This window comes from Oryzias latipes, chromosome 20 (assembly GCF_002234675.1).
Source record: "Oryzias latipes chromosome 20, ASM223467v1".
Classification (NCBI taxonomy): Eukaryota; Metazoa; Chordata; class Actinopteri; order Beloniformes; family Adrianichthyidae; genus Oryzias; species Oryzias latipes.
Genome location: NC_019878.2, coordinates 1,710,472 through 1,726,047, shown reverse-complemented (window position 1 = coordinate 1,726,047; position 15,576 = coordinate 1,710,472). Strand labels below are relative to the sequence as shown.

The window sequence follows — 15,576 nt, the reverse complement described above, 5'->3', positions numbered from 1 at the left end:
TATTTAACATGGATCATGTAGAAATAGCTGAGGAGAAGGTGGGATCGGTGGGAATTGCTCTGTTTAGGATGAGTTTGTGGAGGGGAAGGAGGAAGCAGAGGTTACTGTCCTGTTCTACCTGAGTTTAGGGGAGGAATAAGACAATGAAGGAAGAAGAGGTTCATTCACTGTTTAGTCTAACTAAGGAGAGGAGAGGAGGAGAAGGTTACTGTTCTGTTAGCTCAGAGGGGTGGAGGAGAAGAGGTAGAGACGTTTTTTCAGGTTTAACTAGCATGACTGACTGTTATCAGACACGGGTTATGCTTAAACATACCTGACGCGTTCCATGGTCATCAGGTGATTGTGCGTGACGTGCATAAAAACAGTTGATTGTCACTGAGGCGGAGTCACCTGTCAGGTGTGTTTAGACTTAACCTGTGTCTGATAACAAAAGAACCAACAAGTCAGTTTGTAACTACAGACACTATGAACGTGATTGACTATTTAGCATGAGTTATGAAGGGGGGTTTCTGTTCTATTCAACATGAATTAAGCGTGGTAGAAGAAAGAGGAGCAACATGTTTCTGTCCTGTTAAAGTCACGGGAGAAGGAGGCAGGAGCAGGTTACCGTGTTGTTCACTACAAGTTATCAGAGGTGCACAAGGAGAATGTTACTGCCTCTATTCAGTGATGAAAGTCTTCCGGGAATTCCCGGAAATCGTCCTTCGATCGGTTTTTGAGCAAACCGATCGTATCTTCCGGGAAATAAAGACCTGATCACCACGGACAAATCGCTTTCCGGATGAAAAAAATGTCTGAAATCTGCGAATTTTCGCTTTGTTTTCTATATTTCTCCGTGGATTGCTTTCTCTGTGGGCGCGGCTATCTTGTCTTTGTCTTCCCGGCCTAATTGACCAACGACGGGACGTTTTAGTTGCTTTCGGATGAGAAATGAACTTTCTCTCTGAACTGATGCTTTATTCAACCCATCGGGACGATCAGCATATATATATATCGCCAAATCTTGATGCGATGCGCCGCATGACGTAACATACAGTCCGCTTCTTCTGAGTTTTTCTTGATCTGACTGCAGAATAACCGACCACATTGATCAAAACTGAAACATTTGAATACATTTCTCTATCTAACTTATTTGTATTTCCTAATTACCATGATTTAGTTCAGTTTTGCTCAAAAACATTATTGACATCAATTATAATTATAAGTATTTGGTGGTTTGGACCCACACTCCCTTAAAAAAATTTTTTTTACAATGTTTAATTTTGTTTGTATGTTTATTTTGATATTTCCCAGATAACTAAGTATTGGTGTTAAAGAATTGATGTATTATGTTATAGAAAGATAGTTTAAAGCAGATCCCATATTTTGATGTAATTATAGTTTGAGAAAACAGTATTTCTAAAGCAGAAATAATGTATAAATAACTGAGGTACTTTCACAGAATATCATAGTTACTGGTGTTCTTTTTGCCATTTGGGGCTTTGATGTTACTACATTTTAGCAATTGTATGTTTTGCAGCTTTTAGGACAAGCATAGATTGTAGGATTGTGTTACTTTGAGCAATTATCCAAATTCTTTTTTAAGACCAGCAAGTCCTTATTGGCAAGTCAAACTAGGGGTCTGAATGACAAATCATGATGCTCCAATTAGTCTTAGTTTCTTGATTAAGAAGTGAATAACTTGCTGCCAAGACCATGTATTTTTCAAAAGTTTCACTCCGCGCCCGCCATACCGCTCAAAGAAAAGTTCAGGGGTTTTTTCCTTGCCTGACTTTCATCATTGTCTATTGGAGCTTCAGCATCCTCTGACTCCTCCATCAGTTTAGTGGTCTACCACTTAGTGGCCGAGTTGCTGTTGTTCCCAAACTCTTCCATTTTGTCCTGATAGAGCTGACAGCTGACTGTGGCAGAGTAAAGACATTTCACCTCTGGATTTGTTGCACAGGTGGCGTCCTATGACACGCTGGAATTCACTGAGAGCGGTCCATTCTGTCACAAATGTTTGTAAAATAGTCTGCACGTCTGAGTGATGGTTTTCTACACCGGCTATTAGGACACCTGATTCTGTTCATCTGGATGGGTAACCAATACTTTTAGTAATACAGTGTACCTGATGGAGTAGCGAGAGGTTTAGGGAGAGCTGGAAAACAGACGGGGTGGTGGATCTAATGGACCAGTGCTGGGCGGCTGTAGGCTCCATCTTATGACTCCCTTAAACCTAAAGCAAGTAGCTGATTTACACAGATACACACACCCTCACACAAAGATGCACATGCAGTCACACAATGTTCAAAGAGGAAGCTCCAGCTTGCCAACATTCAGATAAACCTTTTAACTTTCTAATTAACCCAAACACACACACTGCAAACACACAATGTTTCTGTTTTTTGTCAGACAAACTTCAAACATCGTCACGCACAGAGAAGCGCACACACCTCTCTGGTTTGTGTGTTCATGTCTTCCTCGACCTCTCTGGCTTGCTCACCTGTAAACACGGCTCATCTGCAGCTGTGTGTGTAATTTGTGTTTTGATTCACTTCAAAGGCGAAAACTTTCTGCGTGTGTGTCTGTGTGCCAGTGTGTGTGCTGATTGGAATTGTAACACACACACTCACAAAGAAAAGTGCTTTTGACCTCCAAGCCTTTAATATAGAAAAGGCATTGTGGGAGTTATCACACTACAGACAGGGAGTGTGTTTGTGTTTATGGTGTGTTTGTGTTAGGCTTGGAGCTACACTTTGTGTGTATCTGTGTCTGTGCTTCCTGTGTGCAGCTGGCAGAGAGCTGATAAGAGCCCTATTAGAAATATTAATACACCCTGAACCCACAGAGACACAAACAGCATTCCTGTGTGTGTCTGGAAATGTCTCTGTCTGGTTGTGTGTGTCTAAATTCCTCTGTGTGTGTCTGTGTATGTTGTGTGCATCTGTTTTCTCAAACTTGTTTTTATTTGCTATGGTTCTCAACCAGAGAAAGCTAGTCGGTCCTCTCTGGGTGGGTGGATTGTTGCTGCCCCGGGTGTGGGAGTTTAAGTATCTGGGGTCTTGTTCACGAGGGAGGGAAGATCGGAGGATGAGATTGACAGGCGGGTGGGAGCAGCGTCCACCGTTAGGCGGTGGGATTGTGTTACCTTCTCCTACCATAGAAGCTAACCGTGTTGTTATGTGTATTTCTGTTCTGTTAACTCGCTGTTTTTGTTATTTATATGTGATCAAGCCAGGCCATGCTTTTACACAAGACCATGTTCTTGAAGATTTGCATCTGGACAAATAAAGGCGTACTTCTACAATAAGAATGACTCCAAGGACTGAAGAGCAAATACAGTCAGGACCATCAATATTTGGACAGAGACACATTCTTTCTAATTTAGTTTCTGTACATTACCACAGTGACTTTGAAATAAAATAACTCAGATGCCACTGAAGTGCAGACTTTCAGCTTTTATTCAATGGGTTGAACAAAAAGATTGTATAAAAATGTGAAAAACTAAAGCATTTTTTAAACACAATCCCTTCATTTCATGGGCTGGTAAGTAATTAGACAATTGAAATAACTGCAAACCAAATGGTCATTCCTAATATTTGGTTGAAAAGCCTTTGTTGTCAATGACAGCCTGAAGTCTTGAACTCATGGACATCACCAGATGCTGGGTTTCTCCTTCTGAATGCTCTGCCAGGCCTTTACTGCAGCGGCTTTCAGTTGCTGTTTGTTTGTGGGCCTTTCTGTCTGAAGTTTAGTCTCCAACAAGTGAAATGCTGCTCAATTGGGTTCAGATCAGGTGACTGACTGGGCCATTCAAGGAGATTCCACTTCTTTGTTTTAATAAACTCCTGAGTTGATTTGGCTGGATGTTTTGGGTCGTTGTCCATCTGTATTATGAAACGCCGCCCAATCAGTTTGGCTGCATTCACCTGGATCTGTGCAGACAGTTTGTCTCTGAACACCTCAGAATTCACTGTCCTGTGTCACGTCATCAATAAACACTACAGTCCCTGACAAAAGTCTTGTCGCTTCTCCATTTTGTAGAAACAAAAGCGTCTAACCTCACTTTTAATGAATCCATTGGTTTTAGAAATGTCTCATATGAAAGCTAAAACCCTCCCAACCCCTGAAGAAAGATTGATCATTTAATGAACACAAAGGTCACATTTTGGCAAGACAAAAGTTTTGTCGCCTGCAGAGAGTAATGAGAAAATGTAACAAATAATTTACTTCAAAAACAAAAATATGTTGCATAACATCAGTGAATTAAGTAGTGCTACTGTGAGATCCATATTTAATATCTTGTATGACTTCCATGAGCTTGAAGGACAGCATCCATGCGGTTTCACAATGATTCATACAATTTATGGATGAAGTCATCAGGATAGCAAAGAAAGCAGTCTTCCATGCCTCCCAGAGTTCATCAAGATTCTTTGGTTTGGTCTTCCATGCTTCCTCTTTCATTGTACCCCAGACATGCTCAATGATGTTCATGTCTGGTGACTGGGCTGGCCAGTCCTGGAGCACCTTGATCTTCTTCGCCTTGAGGAACTTTGATGTAGAGATGGAAGTATGCCATGGAGCACCATCCTGCTGCAGAATTTGACCCCTTTAATGGTTGGGAATGGAAGAGGTAGCTAATACTTCTTGATATTTTAGGCTATTGATATTGGCTTCCCCCCTGCAAATGTTTCGCACACCCCCATACAGGATGTAACCCCTGACCATGATTTTTCTGCCACCAAACTTAACTGTTTTCTGGGTGAATCTTGGGTCCATGCGGGCTCCAGTTGGTCTCCTGTGATGTAATTCAACTGAAGACTCCTCTGAGAAATCCACCTTCTGCCACTTTTCCAGCGTCCATCCTTTTAGCAGGCTGTGCAAATGCCACACGATTTTTCAATTGCCTTTTGTTTAGTGCTGGTTTCTGGGCACTGATTGGACCATGGAGGCCATTTTGAGACAGAATTCTACTAACGGTTCTGGTTGACACAGGGACTTGAGGCGACCAGGCCCGGTGGAGCTCTGCTGCAGTGGAAAAGGGGCTGGCCTTGGATTTTCCAACCAACAAACGGTCCTCCCGAGCAGTTGTCTTGCGGGGTCTGCCGGACCTGGGCTTGTCAAAAACATCTCCAGTCTCTTCAAATCTTTTTCTTATTCTTTGTACTTGACGCTGAGACACATTGAAGGTGTCAGCCACCTCAGCAGTGGATCTGGTCTTCAGCCTCTTGATAATCAACGCTTTGGTCTCAGGGTGAATCTTAGGCATGTTGTCAGAGGTCAAGTTGCAGTTGATGTGAAGGTTCTTTTTATACACACCCACTAATTGATTGATCAGTAATTGATCACAGGTGAGGCTGTACTCTAGGATTGGGTGCATCATATGACAAGGCGACAAAACCTTTGTCTTGCCAAAATGGGACCTTTCTGTGTTCATTAAATGATCAATCTTTCTTCAGTGAAGCAATTTTATTTTAGTATATTGAACATAATTTGGGAGGGTTTTAGCTTTCATATGAGACATTTCTAAAACCAATGGATTCATTAAAAGTGAGGTTATACGCTTTTGTTTCTACAAAATGGAGAAGCGACGAGACTTTTGTCAGGGACTGTCCCAGTGCCACTAGCAGCCATGCACGCCCAGACCATCACACTGCCTCCACCGTGTTTTACTGATGATGTAGTGTGCTTTGGATCAGGAGCTTCTCCACGCCTTCTCCATACTTTTCTCTTGCCATCATTCTGGTAGAGGTTGATTTTGGTTTCATCTGTCCAAAGAATGTTTTTCCAGAACTGTGCTGGCTTTTTTAGATGCTTTTTAGCAAAGTCCAATCTAGCCTTCCTATTCTTGAGGCTTATGAGTGGCTTGCATCTTGCAGTGTACCCTCTGGATCTACTTTCATGCAGTCTTCTTTTCATGGTAGACTTGGATATTGATCCGCCTACCTCCTGGAGAGTGTTGTTCACTTGGTTGGCTGTTGTGAACGGGTTCCTCTTCACCCTGGAAATAATTCTGCCATCATCCACCACTGTTGTCTTTTGTGGACGTCCAGGTCTTTTTGTGTTGCTGATTTCGCCAGTGCTTTCTTTCTTTCTCAGGATGGACCACACTGTTGATGTTGCCACTCCTAATACTGTAGCAGTTTCTGGCATGGTTTTTTTTCTGTTTTCTCAGCTTAATGATGGCTCCTTTCACCTGCATGGAGAGCTCCTTTGACCGCGTGTTGTCTGTTCACAGCTAAATCTTCCAAATGCAGAACGAGTCCTCTAATCAACTCCAGGCCTTTTATCTGCTTCACTCATAATGACATAACAAGGGAATTGCCCACACCTGCCCATGCATTAGTATGGAAGTCAATTGTCCAATTACTTACCAGACCATGAAATGAAGGGATTGTGTTTAAAAAATGCTTTAGTTTTTCACATTTTTATGCAATCTTTTTGTTCAACTCATTGGAATAAAAGCTGAAAGTCTGCACTTCAATGGCATCTGAGTTGCTTTGTTTAAATTTCACTGTGGTAATGTACAGAAACTAGATTAGAAAGAATGTTTTCAAATATTTATTGTCATGACTGTAAATGCCATCTAGTATTATTCTGTTGTCCCTACATCAATCCCCAAAGAACTCATGCTTTGCCTGAGTTAAAAAAAAAATAAAGTTAAAATTCATTCATTTATGTCTAAAACATCCTGTAATTTTGTAAACTGAGAGACATTTCTTTGTTTCTGAGATAAGTATAGCTGAGTTTCATCAGCATAAAATTAAAATGTATTCTGTACTGCCTAATAATGATGCTCAATGTAGGATGTAGGATACTTTATGTATCATTTTTGGACTAAGCAGGAAAGGACTGAGCACAGACGCCTGTGGTACTTTAATGGATTTAAAAATCAACCATTCATGTGTTCTGTTCATCCTTTGTCCATCTGCAGAGGTTTGATTCTGCAGTCAGTAGTCCTGTTAAAACTGCAGGAGTCAGAGAGGCTGAAGAAAGAGAATAGCATGATCTATTGATGCTAGAGAAGTCTGAACTGTTTGCTGGGAAAGATTTTTTCCATACAAAGTTACCTGGGTGCCAAAGACAACTTCTAACCAAATACTATTACTGAAGATCCAAAAACATTTGGCTCTAAGATGGTCTCCAGGACAGACCAGGGCTTGAGAGACCGAAGATGTTTTCTCTTCCGTCTCCAGCAGAGAGGAAGACGACTCTCATGTCTTCCTCTGACCAGCATATACACAGTCCTGCATGATTAGCTGTTTAGTCGGATTTGGTACTATAATGTGCTGCTTTTTTATATCCTCTTTCTTTTTCCTCTTGTAACTACATGAAGTGTGTTTTGAGATTTGTCTGTCACCCCAAATGATTGTCTTAATAATAATAATAAAAATAAATGTAAAGTGCCTTTTAAAACACCCAATAACACAGAAATAAAAACAAGTGTTGAAATAAACAGTTAAAAACAGGAATGGAGAAAAGGATCTTTATCTCATCTACACTTAGATGAAATCATCTGTTTTACAGGGAGAGTTGTTCTGAACAGATGAGTTTTGTGACATCATTTAGAGACAGGAAGTGACAAAACTGAGCTCCCCATGGTGCTGAAGCAGATGGAGGGGGGATCTGGAGAGATGGGGATCTGGAGGAGGTCAGACAGATATTAGGGGAAAAGGTGGTTAGTGGGCAGAGGGATTGTTTAATGTGCGGGTTAACTCCATAGGAGTTCAATTATTACTGGACCTTCTTTTGATGATTACTTTAGTGGTCACTCCTGCTGATTCTTGTAGTTCTGACTGGTCTTTGCATGACGTTATTGCAGCTTGTTGAGGCTCAGGTATTCCTGACTTGTACAGAAACCAGCCTTCTGAATATGCTGCAGATCGTCTCACATCTGCGCTTTAGAGAGTTTGAACTTCCACTCTCATCCTGAAATAAATCACTTTAGAGCAGGAAAGAAAGACACAGGCACATTAGGAAGTGTGCTTGTGAGATGGTCCTCAATGCGATGCAGCTGCCTCTCCTCATCTCAGTGCAGCTCTGGTAATAGAATACCCCCCCCCCCCCCATGTTTGTGTGTGGTTGGTGTACCACAGGCAGGACTGGGCTGAGAATGGGGCACAGGTAAGGGGGGCAGGAGGTTAACAGGACTGTCTGACTGTGGAACACGCACTCTGTGTCTGTTTGTGTCTTAAACTGAATAAAGTCAGCGCCCCGCGTGTCACAAGGTGATGCAGAGATGCCAGCTTCAGGCGTTCAAAGGAAATGCAATGAAAGGCTCTTAAGGGAACTTTCTGTGTGAGACATTTTAATCACAGTGTGTGAATGCACTCATCAGAGATGCTGATCTGCATCCGCCTCTTCATCACTCTGCATTGTCCTCACTGCTCGCCTCTAGCCTCCTTTTCCTCCCCAGTCATGATTGCGCCTCTTGTTTTTCTAATCAAGTCTCCTCAAGGTGCATTGATCCACTGGCACACACATACACACACCTACACACACCCACACACACACACACAGACACACACACATGCACATGTACAAGCATGCACACTGTTCAGGCCAGCCTGTTAAAGCATTGATAAGAGGGAGGTGCAAAAAATGAATTCTTTATCCAAGTACGCTGGGGCAAAAAGTATTCAGTCAGCCACCTATTGTGCAAGTTCTCCCACTTAAAACAATGAGAGAAGCCTATAATTTTCATTATTGGTGACTCTAATCTATGAGAGATAAAATGAGAAAAAAAAATCCAGAAAGTCACATTGTCTGATGTTCGTCTGAAGAAAAATTTAAAGAATTTATTTGTAAATTCCATCCATCTTCTAAACCCTTTTTATCGATTTCGGGGTCACTGGGCTGCTGGAGCCTATCCGGGTCACTTGCGGGTGAAGACCGGGGACATCCTGGACCGGGCGCCAGTCTGTGACAGGGTCACAATCACCCATGCACTCTCACAGTCACACCTAGGGACTATTTAGAGTAACCAATGAATCTATGAAGCATGTTTTTGGACAGAACATGCAAACTCCACACAGAAAGGTCCCCCATTGGTGTTCTGGTTCATGCCCCTCAGCTGGGTCTTGAACTGGGAGCCTTCTTGCTGTGAGGCAAGAGTGCTAACCACTGCTCCACCATGCAGCCTTATATGTAAATTATGGTGGAAAATAAGTATTTGGTCAATAACAAAAGTTTAACTCAATAATTTTCTTGTATATTCTTTTGTTGGCAATGACAGCGGTCAAAGGTTTTCACAAAACTGTTGCTGGTATTTTGGTCCATTCCTCCATGCAGATCTCCTCTACAGCAGTGATGTTTTAGGGCTGTTGCTGGGCAATACGGACTTTCAACTCCCTCCAAAGATTTTCTATGGGGTTGAGATCTGGAGACTGGCTAGGCCACTCCAGGACCTTGAAATGCTTCTTATAAAGCCACTCCATAATGGCTCCATTCATTCTTTCCTTTACACGGATCAGTCGTTCTGGTCCCTTTGCTGAAAAACAGCCCCATACTATGATGCTTCCACCCCCATGCTTTACAGTAGGTCTGGTGTTCTTTGGATGCAGCTCAGCATTCTTTCTCCTCCAAACAGTAGAGTTCTTCCCAAAAAGTTCTATTCTGGTTTCATCTGACCACAGGACATTCTCCCAATCCTCTTCTGGATCATCTAAATGCTCTCTAGCAGACTATAGACGGGCCTGCACATGTACTAGCTTTAGCAGGGGGACACGTCTGGCCCTGCAGGGTTTGAGTCCCTGGTGGTGTAGTGTGTTACTGATGGCAGCCTTTGTTACTTTGGTCCCAGCTCTCTGCAGGTCATTCTCTAGGTCCCCCGTGGGGTTCTGGGATCTTTCTCACCGTTCTTGTGATCATTCTGACCCCATGGGGTGAGATCTTGGGGGGGCCCAGATGGAGGGAGATCATCAGTGGTCTTGTATGTCTTCTATGTCCTAATAATTGATTTCTTCACACCAAGCTGCTTATGTTACAGATTCAGTCTTCCAGCCTGGTGCAGGTCAACAGTTTGGTTTCTGGTGTACTTAGACAGCTCTTTGGTCTTTAGTGGAGTTTGGAGTCTAACTGTTGGAGGTTGTGGACAGGTGTCTTTATATAGATAACCAGTTCAAACAGGTGACATAAATACAGGTAACCAGTGGAGGACAGAGGATCCTCTACAGAAGAAGTTACAGGTCTGAGAGATAGAAATCCTGTTTGTTTGTAGATGACCAAATACTTATTTTCTACCATAATTTACAAATAAATTCGTTAAAACTCAGACAATGTGGTTATCTGGATTTTTTTCTCGTGTTTTGTCTCTCATAGTTGAGGTTTAGCTATGATGAAAATTACAAACCTCTCTCTGTTTAAGTGGGAGAACTTGTACAAGTGGTGGCTGACTACTTATGTGCCCCATTGTATTTCAATCAACTCAGAGTGTAATACATCAAAGTCAGCATCACATTCAGAAATGTATGTTTGAATCTGTGTTTGGAGATAAATGGAAATATTTAGTTCAAGAACGAAATATTTCCATAGAACTGAAATGGAATTGTTTTACCAGTCTGGTGTAGGCGGGATCTCTGTTATCCTACCCTGGTCTGCTGGGGGGGGCACAATTTCACAAAGAAGCTGTTTTGGAAGGCTGCCTCTGTAATCAGCTGCAAACTGGACACTGTTAAAGCAGTGATGGAGAGGAGGACTGTGAATGAACTCGTATCCATCATGGAGAATCTGGAGCATCCTCTCCATCCGTACTAACGAACAGCAGAGCGCCTTTTCCAACAGGCTAAGGCAGCTTTGCTGTCACACCAACCGCTACACGAGATAGTTCCTGCCTCACTCCATTGGACTTTAGAACCTTTCATCCTTAATTCACCCTTTGACACAGAATGGTGAAAGCGGTGTGACATTCAAGAGGTTTTTCTCTTAGAAATGTTTGGTTCTGGCTCCACTGAACACAGAGAGACCATTATGAGGTGCGTCTGTCCCCCCAATACAATCGCATACCTATCTCCAGCTCTAGCTAAGTTTTTCACACTATCCCTAACATGTTGAGTTTATTTTCATCTTCCTCCTGGAAAAAGACTTCTGTTGATTTTTAGTTTTTATTTCTGTTTGTTTGTTTTTTCCATCTTGAAAGGTTTGGTCAACTTTTAATAAGGCACCTTTTTATTCAACTGTAGGTTTACAATAAAAACACTTCTACTTTAGAAGAGAAATGCCGTCATTCTGCCTAAGAAAGACGAAAATGTTCTCTTTTCTTTTTTTCCTTGGTAAACATGAATTGAGAGTCGACTCATCTAAGTTAGCAGAATCCATGTTGGTTCTGGTGTGTGCTGATTCCCGGACTTCTCTGTTGTGCTGCAGGTTCCTCCTTTCTCTTTGTAAACACGTCCAGCCGGTACAGTGGGCAGCGCGCTCAACTCCTGCTGCCACCCCTCAAAGAGAATGATACGCACTGTCTCAGCTTCTTCTTCTACCAGGCTGGGGGCCGCGAAGGAATTCCACCAGCAACCTTAAACGTCTATGTCAAAGGTACCCGTCTTTATTAGATGGAAATTTATAGGTGAGGATGACATAGAATAGTCACATCTACGTTTGTCGTGTCCTCAGAGAACAATAATGCTCTGGGAGTTCCAGTTTTTAACTCTTCTGGTCCTGCCTACCACATCTGGAAGGAGGTGGAGCTTGCTGTGTCCATTTTTTGGCCCAATCAGTACCAGGTAACGCACACATTGACATACATAAGGTGATAGAACACCCCTGTCATCGCAGCAGGAAACAGCAATTAACAGCATCACTATGACAACATCACAGCCAAATGATTAATGACAAAGTCAAGGAGGAGAAAGAAAGGAAGAGAGGAGACGGGAAGAGCACATCAAACACATGATGAACACAGACAAACTCTGAGAAAACGAAACAAAAATAGAGGAGAGAGGTGACAGGAAGTGAATATGGAAGGAAGATGGATTAGGGCTTAGAAGAAAAGCAGGAGATGGATGGACAGATGGATGGGGATGGAGGGAAGGAGGATTTCTTCCTCATAATAGGGCTGAGAATGTACACAAACACACACAGACCATGAGAACAAACATTTCTGTAGGGTCAGGTTCAGCTGGGCTATACAACTGTCTTCATGCTGCTTTACCCTCTGGAGATGAGCAACCGACATCAGGACTTTACCTGCAGAATCCCTTTGACATTTAGCGGGTGCAGCAGTGAAGAGTTTGTAAATAAATGACTTTGGTTCAACGTGGAGCTAACAGGTCGACGTTGTCTTCAGAACGTTCCCCATAAAGATGGCTTTGTTTTATTCTAAGCTTTCTGTTTTGTTTATGTGTCACAAAAGCTCCCAAAAGCCCAAACTCTGTGGGTACATGAGCTTCGAGGTACATCACGTTACCTGGAAGATGCATAGTGGCCCTGCTTTCATGTTTGAGATCATTGGGGACCTCTCAGCAGAATGTGTAGCAGACGTGGGCAGAGCTCTTCATAAAGCTTCACTCCTCTCCTCATGTCTGCTCTAGCTGGTGCTGGAGGCGATCAGCACAGGACAGAAAGGACTGTTGGCCATCAAGGACATCTCACTGCAGGGACATCAGTGCAGTAAGTACAAACGCACAAACAGACACGCTCCGCCCTGCCTTAGTGCATGTTCCTAATTGGTTAACAAGGTTTTCCTGCTTAATAGGATAACCACATCAAAAGTTGTGCATACAGCTACAAGGTCAATGTGTGTGTGTGTGCATGAGTTGTGCTTGTGTGGTATTGCACTATGTGCTTGTGGAGAAAGCAGACCTCATTGAAAAATAAACTGATTAGCATGGACTTTGATCCATCCATCTGTTTTTCTACTTTCTCAACGTTTGAAAGTTTGGTGTGCGTGAAACTTGCATTTCTCGTCGGCATCCCAGAGCTGAACCACCTTCACAACTCTTACTGACACACACACATACACAAGCACACACACGCTGGCATAGACGGGCATCCACACACACACAATCACACGGATGACGTCATCAGCATCTGTAACATGTGCATCCATCCACATGTGTACCCGCAGTGAGAACGCCACACTTCCTGCATATCAAAGGCGTGGAGGTGAACGCAGGTCAGACGGCCTCCTTCCAGTGTACCGTCAATGGACGACCACAGAGCAGCGTGCTGCTGTACCTGCAGGTGAGCCTCCACGTTGTGTCTTTGTGTGAGGGTCAAGCATGGCTAAAACGTTTGCTCCTGGTCTGTAGGGAATGGGCAGCCGTCAAGCTGTTGTCAAGGAAACGAAACCAGTGAACTCTCGCCGATATGTGGCTTCCTTTGACGTGGAAAACACAACAAAGGGCGACTCTGGACGCTACCGCTGCATTGCCCTATCAGAGCGAGGTGTAGGTGTGTCCTCCTACGCTGAGCTCACAGTCAAACGTAGGTATTCTTCCTGTTCTATCAGTAAAGACTTTTGAGCTTGAGTAATGTGAAGGTGTTCACAATTTGTGCATTCCATTTGCATCGGCATTGGATGACAATGTAACATAGATTTAGCATGTTAGCTAACATATTGCAGCAATGAAGTCAACGTGTAAAAATTTGAGTTTTTGAAAGAAAGAACTGATGTGAACTGAAGTAGTCGTAAAAATACATTCAGACAACTTTGTTTGGTCTTTTCAGTCCTCACCCAACAGAGGAGCTAACCTTTCACCCCCCCTCTTTTGCCGTGTTTAGATGAACGGTTTGGTTTGTGCAGTCCAGTCCTCTCCACCGTCTGTGAGGGGAGTTCAGACTATTATCCAGAGCACATGCAGGCTGAGCAGCTGCAGTGGGCTGAGCCATTTTAGCTGGTCTCAATGAAAACAGGATATGTGTCTTCAGTGATATCTGTGGACTCTTTGGTTTGTTGCAGCAGCACCCTGGTCTCTGTTCTTCTCTCTGCCACATTTAGTTTATATAGCTCAGCATAAAAGCTCATCTAATGACCACATCTGGTATGTAGCCCAGTCACTCTCATTTAGTGATGTTTTCATTTGTCATGGATGAAGCAGCTCTTCTACTCTGTTGGTCCAGACTGAGGTTCTGTTCTTTCAGCTTGAAGTTCTTTCTCTGTGCAATCTCCGGATGCAGTGTTCGGGTTGGAAGTTTTGACAGTAGCTCCGTTTACCTGGACAAAAGCAATCGGAATGATCAGAATAAAAAAAGGATTCATGTAAACACGCCGTTCAGGATACTCTGCCACGATCAGACTCATTCGGATCAAATTTCCTTCTCGTGGAGACAGGTGGGTAATGCTGATTGTTGATCCGATCGTGGTGCTAATAAACACTTTATTCCGATCGTGGATCACTACTGCGCTGGTTTAGATCATGCATAGACGGTGTGGCGCTCCAGACGAGGCTCGGACCGCGGCCCATCCGAGTGGCCGGACTACGGATAGCTGTGTCTCCAAGTAGGAGGCGCGGCTTTGGGGCGGTGTGTGAGCGAATAGAGGCGGCTTTTCAAAGCAAAAATGCCGCTCCGCTCAGTCCTTAAAACTGTGTGAAGGAAACACAACCATGTGAATTCTTGTTTCCAGTCGTGTCCAAACTAGAGAAAGGCTGATGTTATTCCCACATATTTACATGCAGCCAAGATGCAGATTGCAGCATTGACCGCATGGATTTTAACCGTATTAGCCTAACCCTAACCCTTCATCTGGGTCCGTGCTGCCAAGAATAAAGCAATGGCTGCAGGATTTAAAAAAAAAAATCATGAGCGAAAAGGCACCTAATAATAATCATATCGGTAGTAAAATCATGTTTAGAAGATCATCCCGCTCTGTGCTGCAGCTTTATTGGTTTACAACAGAAAAAAATGTCTCTTCTTCTACGCTGGTTTCCGGTCTTTTAGAGAGTTCTACACGTCACAATGATTTGTTCTGATCCAAAGTGTGGCGTATGTAAACACTTGTTAGAATCGGATAAGGTTTTTCTGGGCCCATGTATCGGTTCGATCCTAATCCCATCTTTGATCCGATCAAATACATTTTGCACATGGAACCGCGGCTACTGTAAGCTAAGATTCTGTTGGTCCATGTTAAGGTTGAGTTTTGGGTTTAGGTTCCTTTAGTCCTGGTTGAGGTTCTGTTAGTGGGGGCTGAGGCACTGCTAATGTGGCCTAAGGTTACTTAGTTTTTCTTGGGTTTAGACTGAGGTGCTGTTGATATGGATTTTGTCAGTTTCCACTAAGGATTCATTCGTCTTGGTTAATGGTGTGGGTTGAAATTCTATTGATGTGGGCTGAGGTCTTTTGTTACCAGCTGAGGTTCTGTCAGTCCAAGCAAAGGTTTTTAGGATTAACTTGAAGTTAATGTTGTGCCTATTGATTGGTTCCAGGCTAATACAATAATCTAGCTATTTAAGGTTCTGTGTGTTTAGGCTGAAGTTTTATTTGTAGGGGTTAAAATTCTTTTTTATTGGGCCATAGTTCTGTAGTACCGGGTTGAGGACATGAGCAGCCAAATCTGTCAGTCACAATCAGCAAAGCCGCGCAGCAACAAGCTGCAGGTTTGACGCTGAAAGCTTGTTTGATTTGTCTGCGATTGCATCTCTGGGTTTGTGGGTCACA

At 43.1% G+C, this 15,576-nt stretch overlaps 1 protein-coding gene across 14 annotated transcripts in view; it reads left to right on the top strand.

Moving 5' to 3' along the window:
* LOC101160890 (receptor-type tyrosine-protein phosphatase mu) overlaps positions 1 to 15,576 on the top strand; it is a 156,686-nt gene that overhangs the window by 43,895 nt on the left and 97,215 nt on the right. For all 14 annotated transcript variants that reach the window (XM_023949905.1, XM_023949900.1, XM_023949902.1 and 11 more), the window contains exons 3-7: positions 11,347 to 11,514; positions 11,593 to 11,702; positions 12,510 to 12,588; positions 13,046 to 13,161; positions 13,230 to 13,404. In XM_023949905.1, coding sequence (XP_023805673.1) covers positions 11,347 to 11,514; positions 11,593 to 11,702; positions 12,510 to 12,588; positions 13,046 to 13,161; positions 13,230 to 13,404 — 648 coding nt within the window. The remainder of the gene's footprint in view (positions 1 to 11,346; positions 11,515 to 11,592; positions 11,703 to 12,509; positions 12,589 to 13,045; positions 13,162 to 13,229; positions 13,405 to 15,576) is intronic.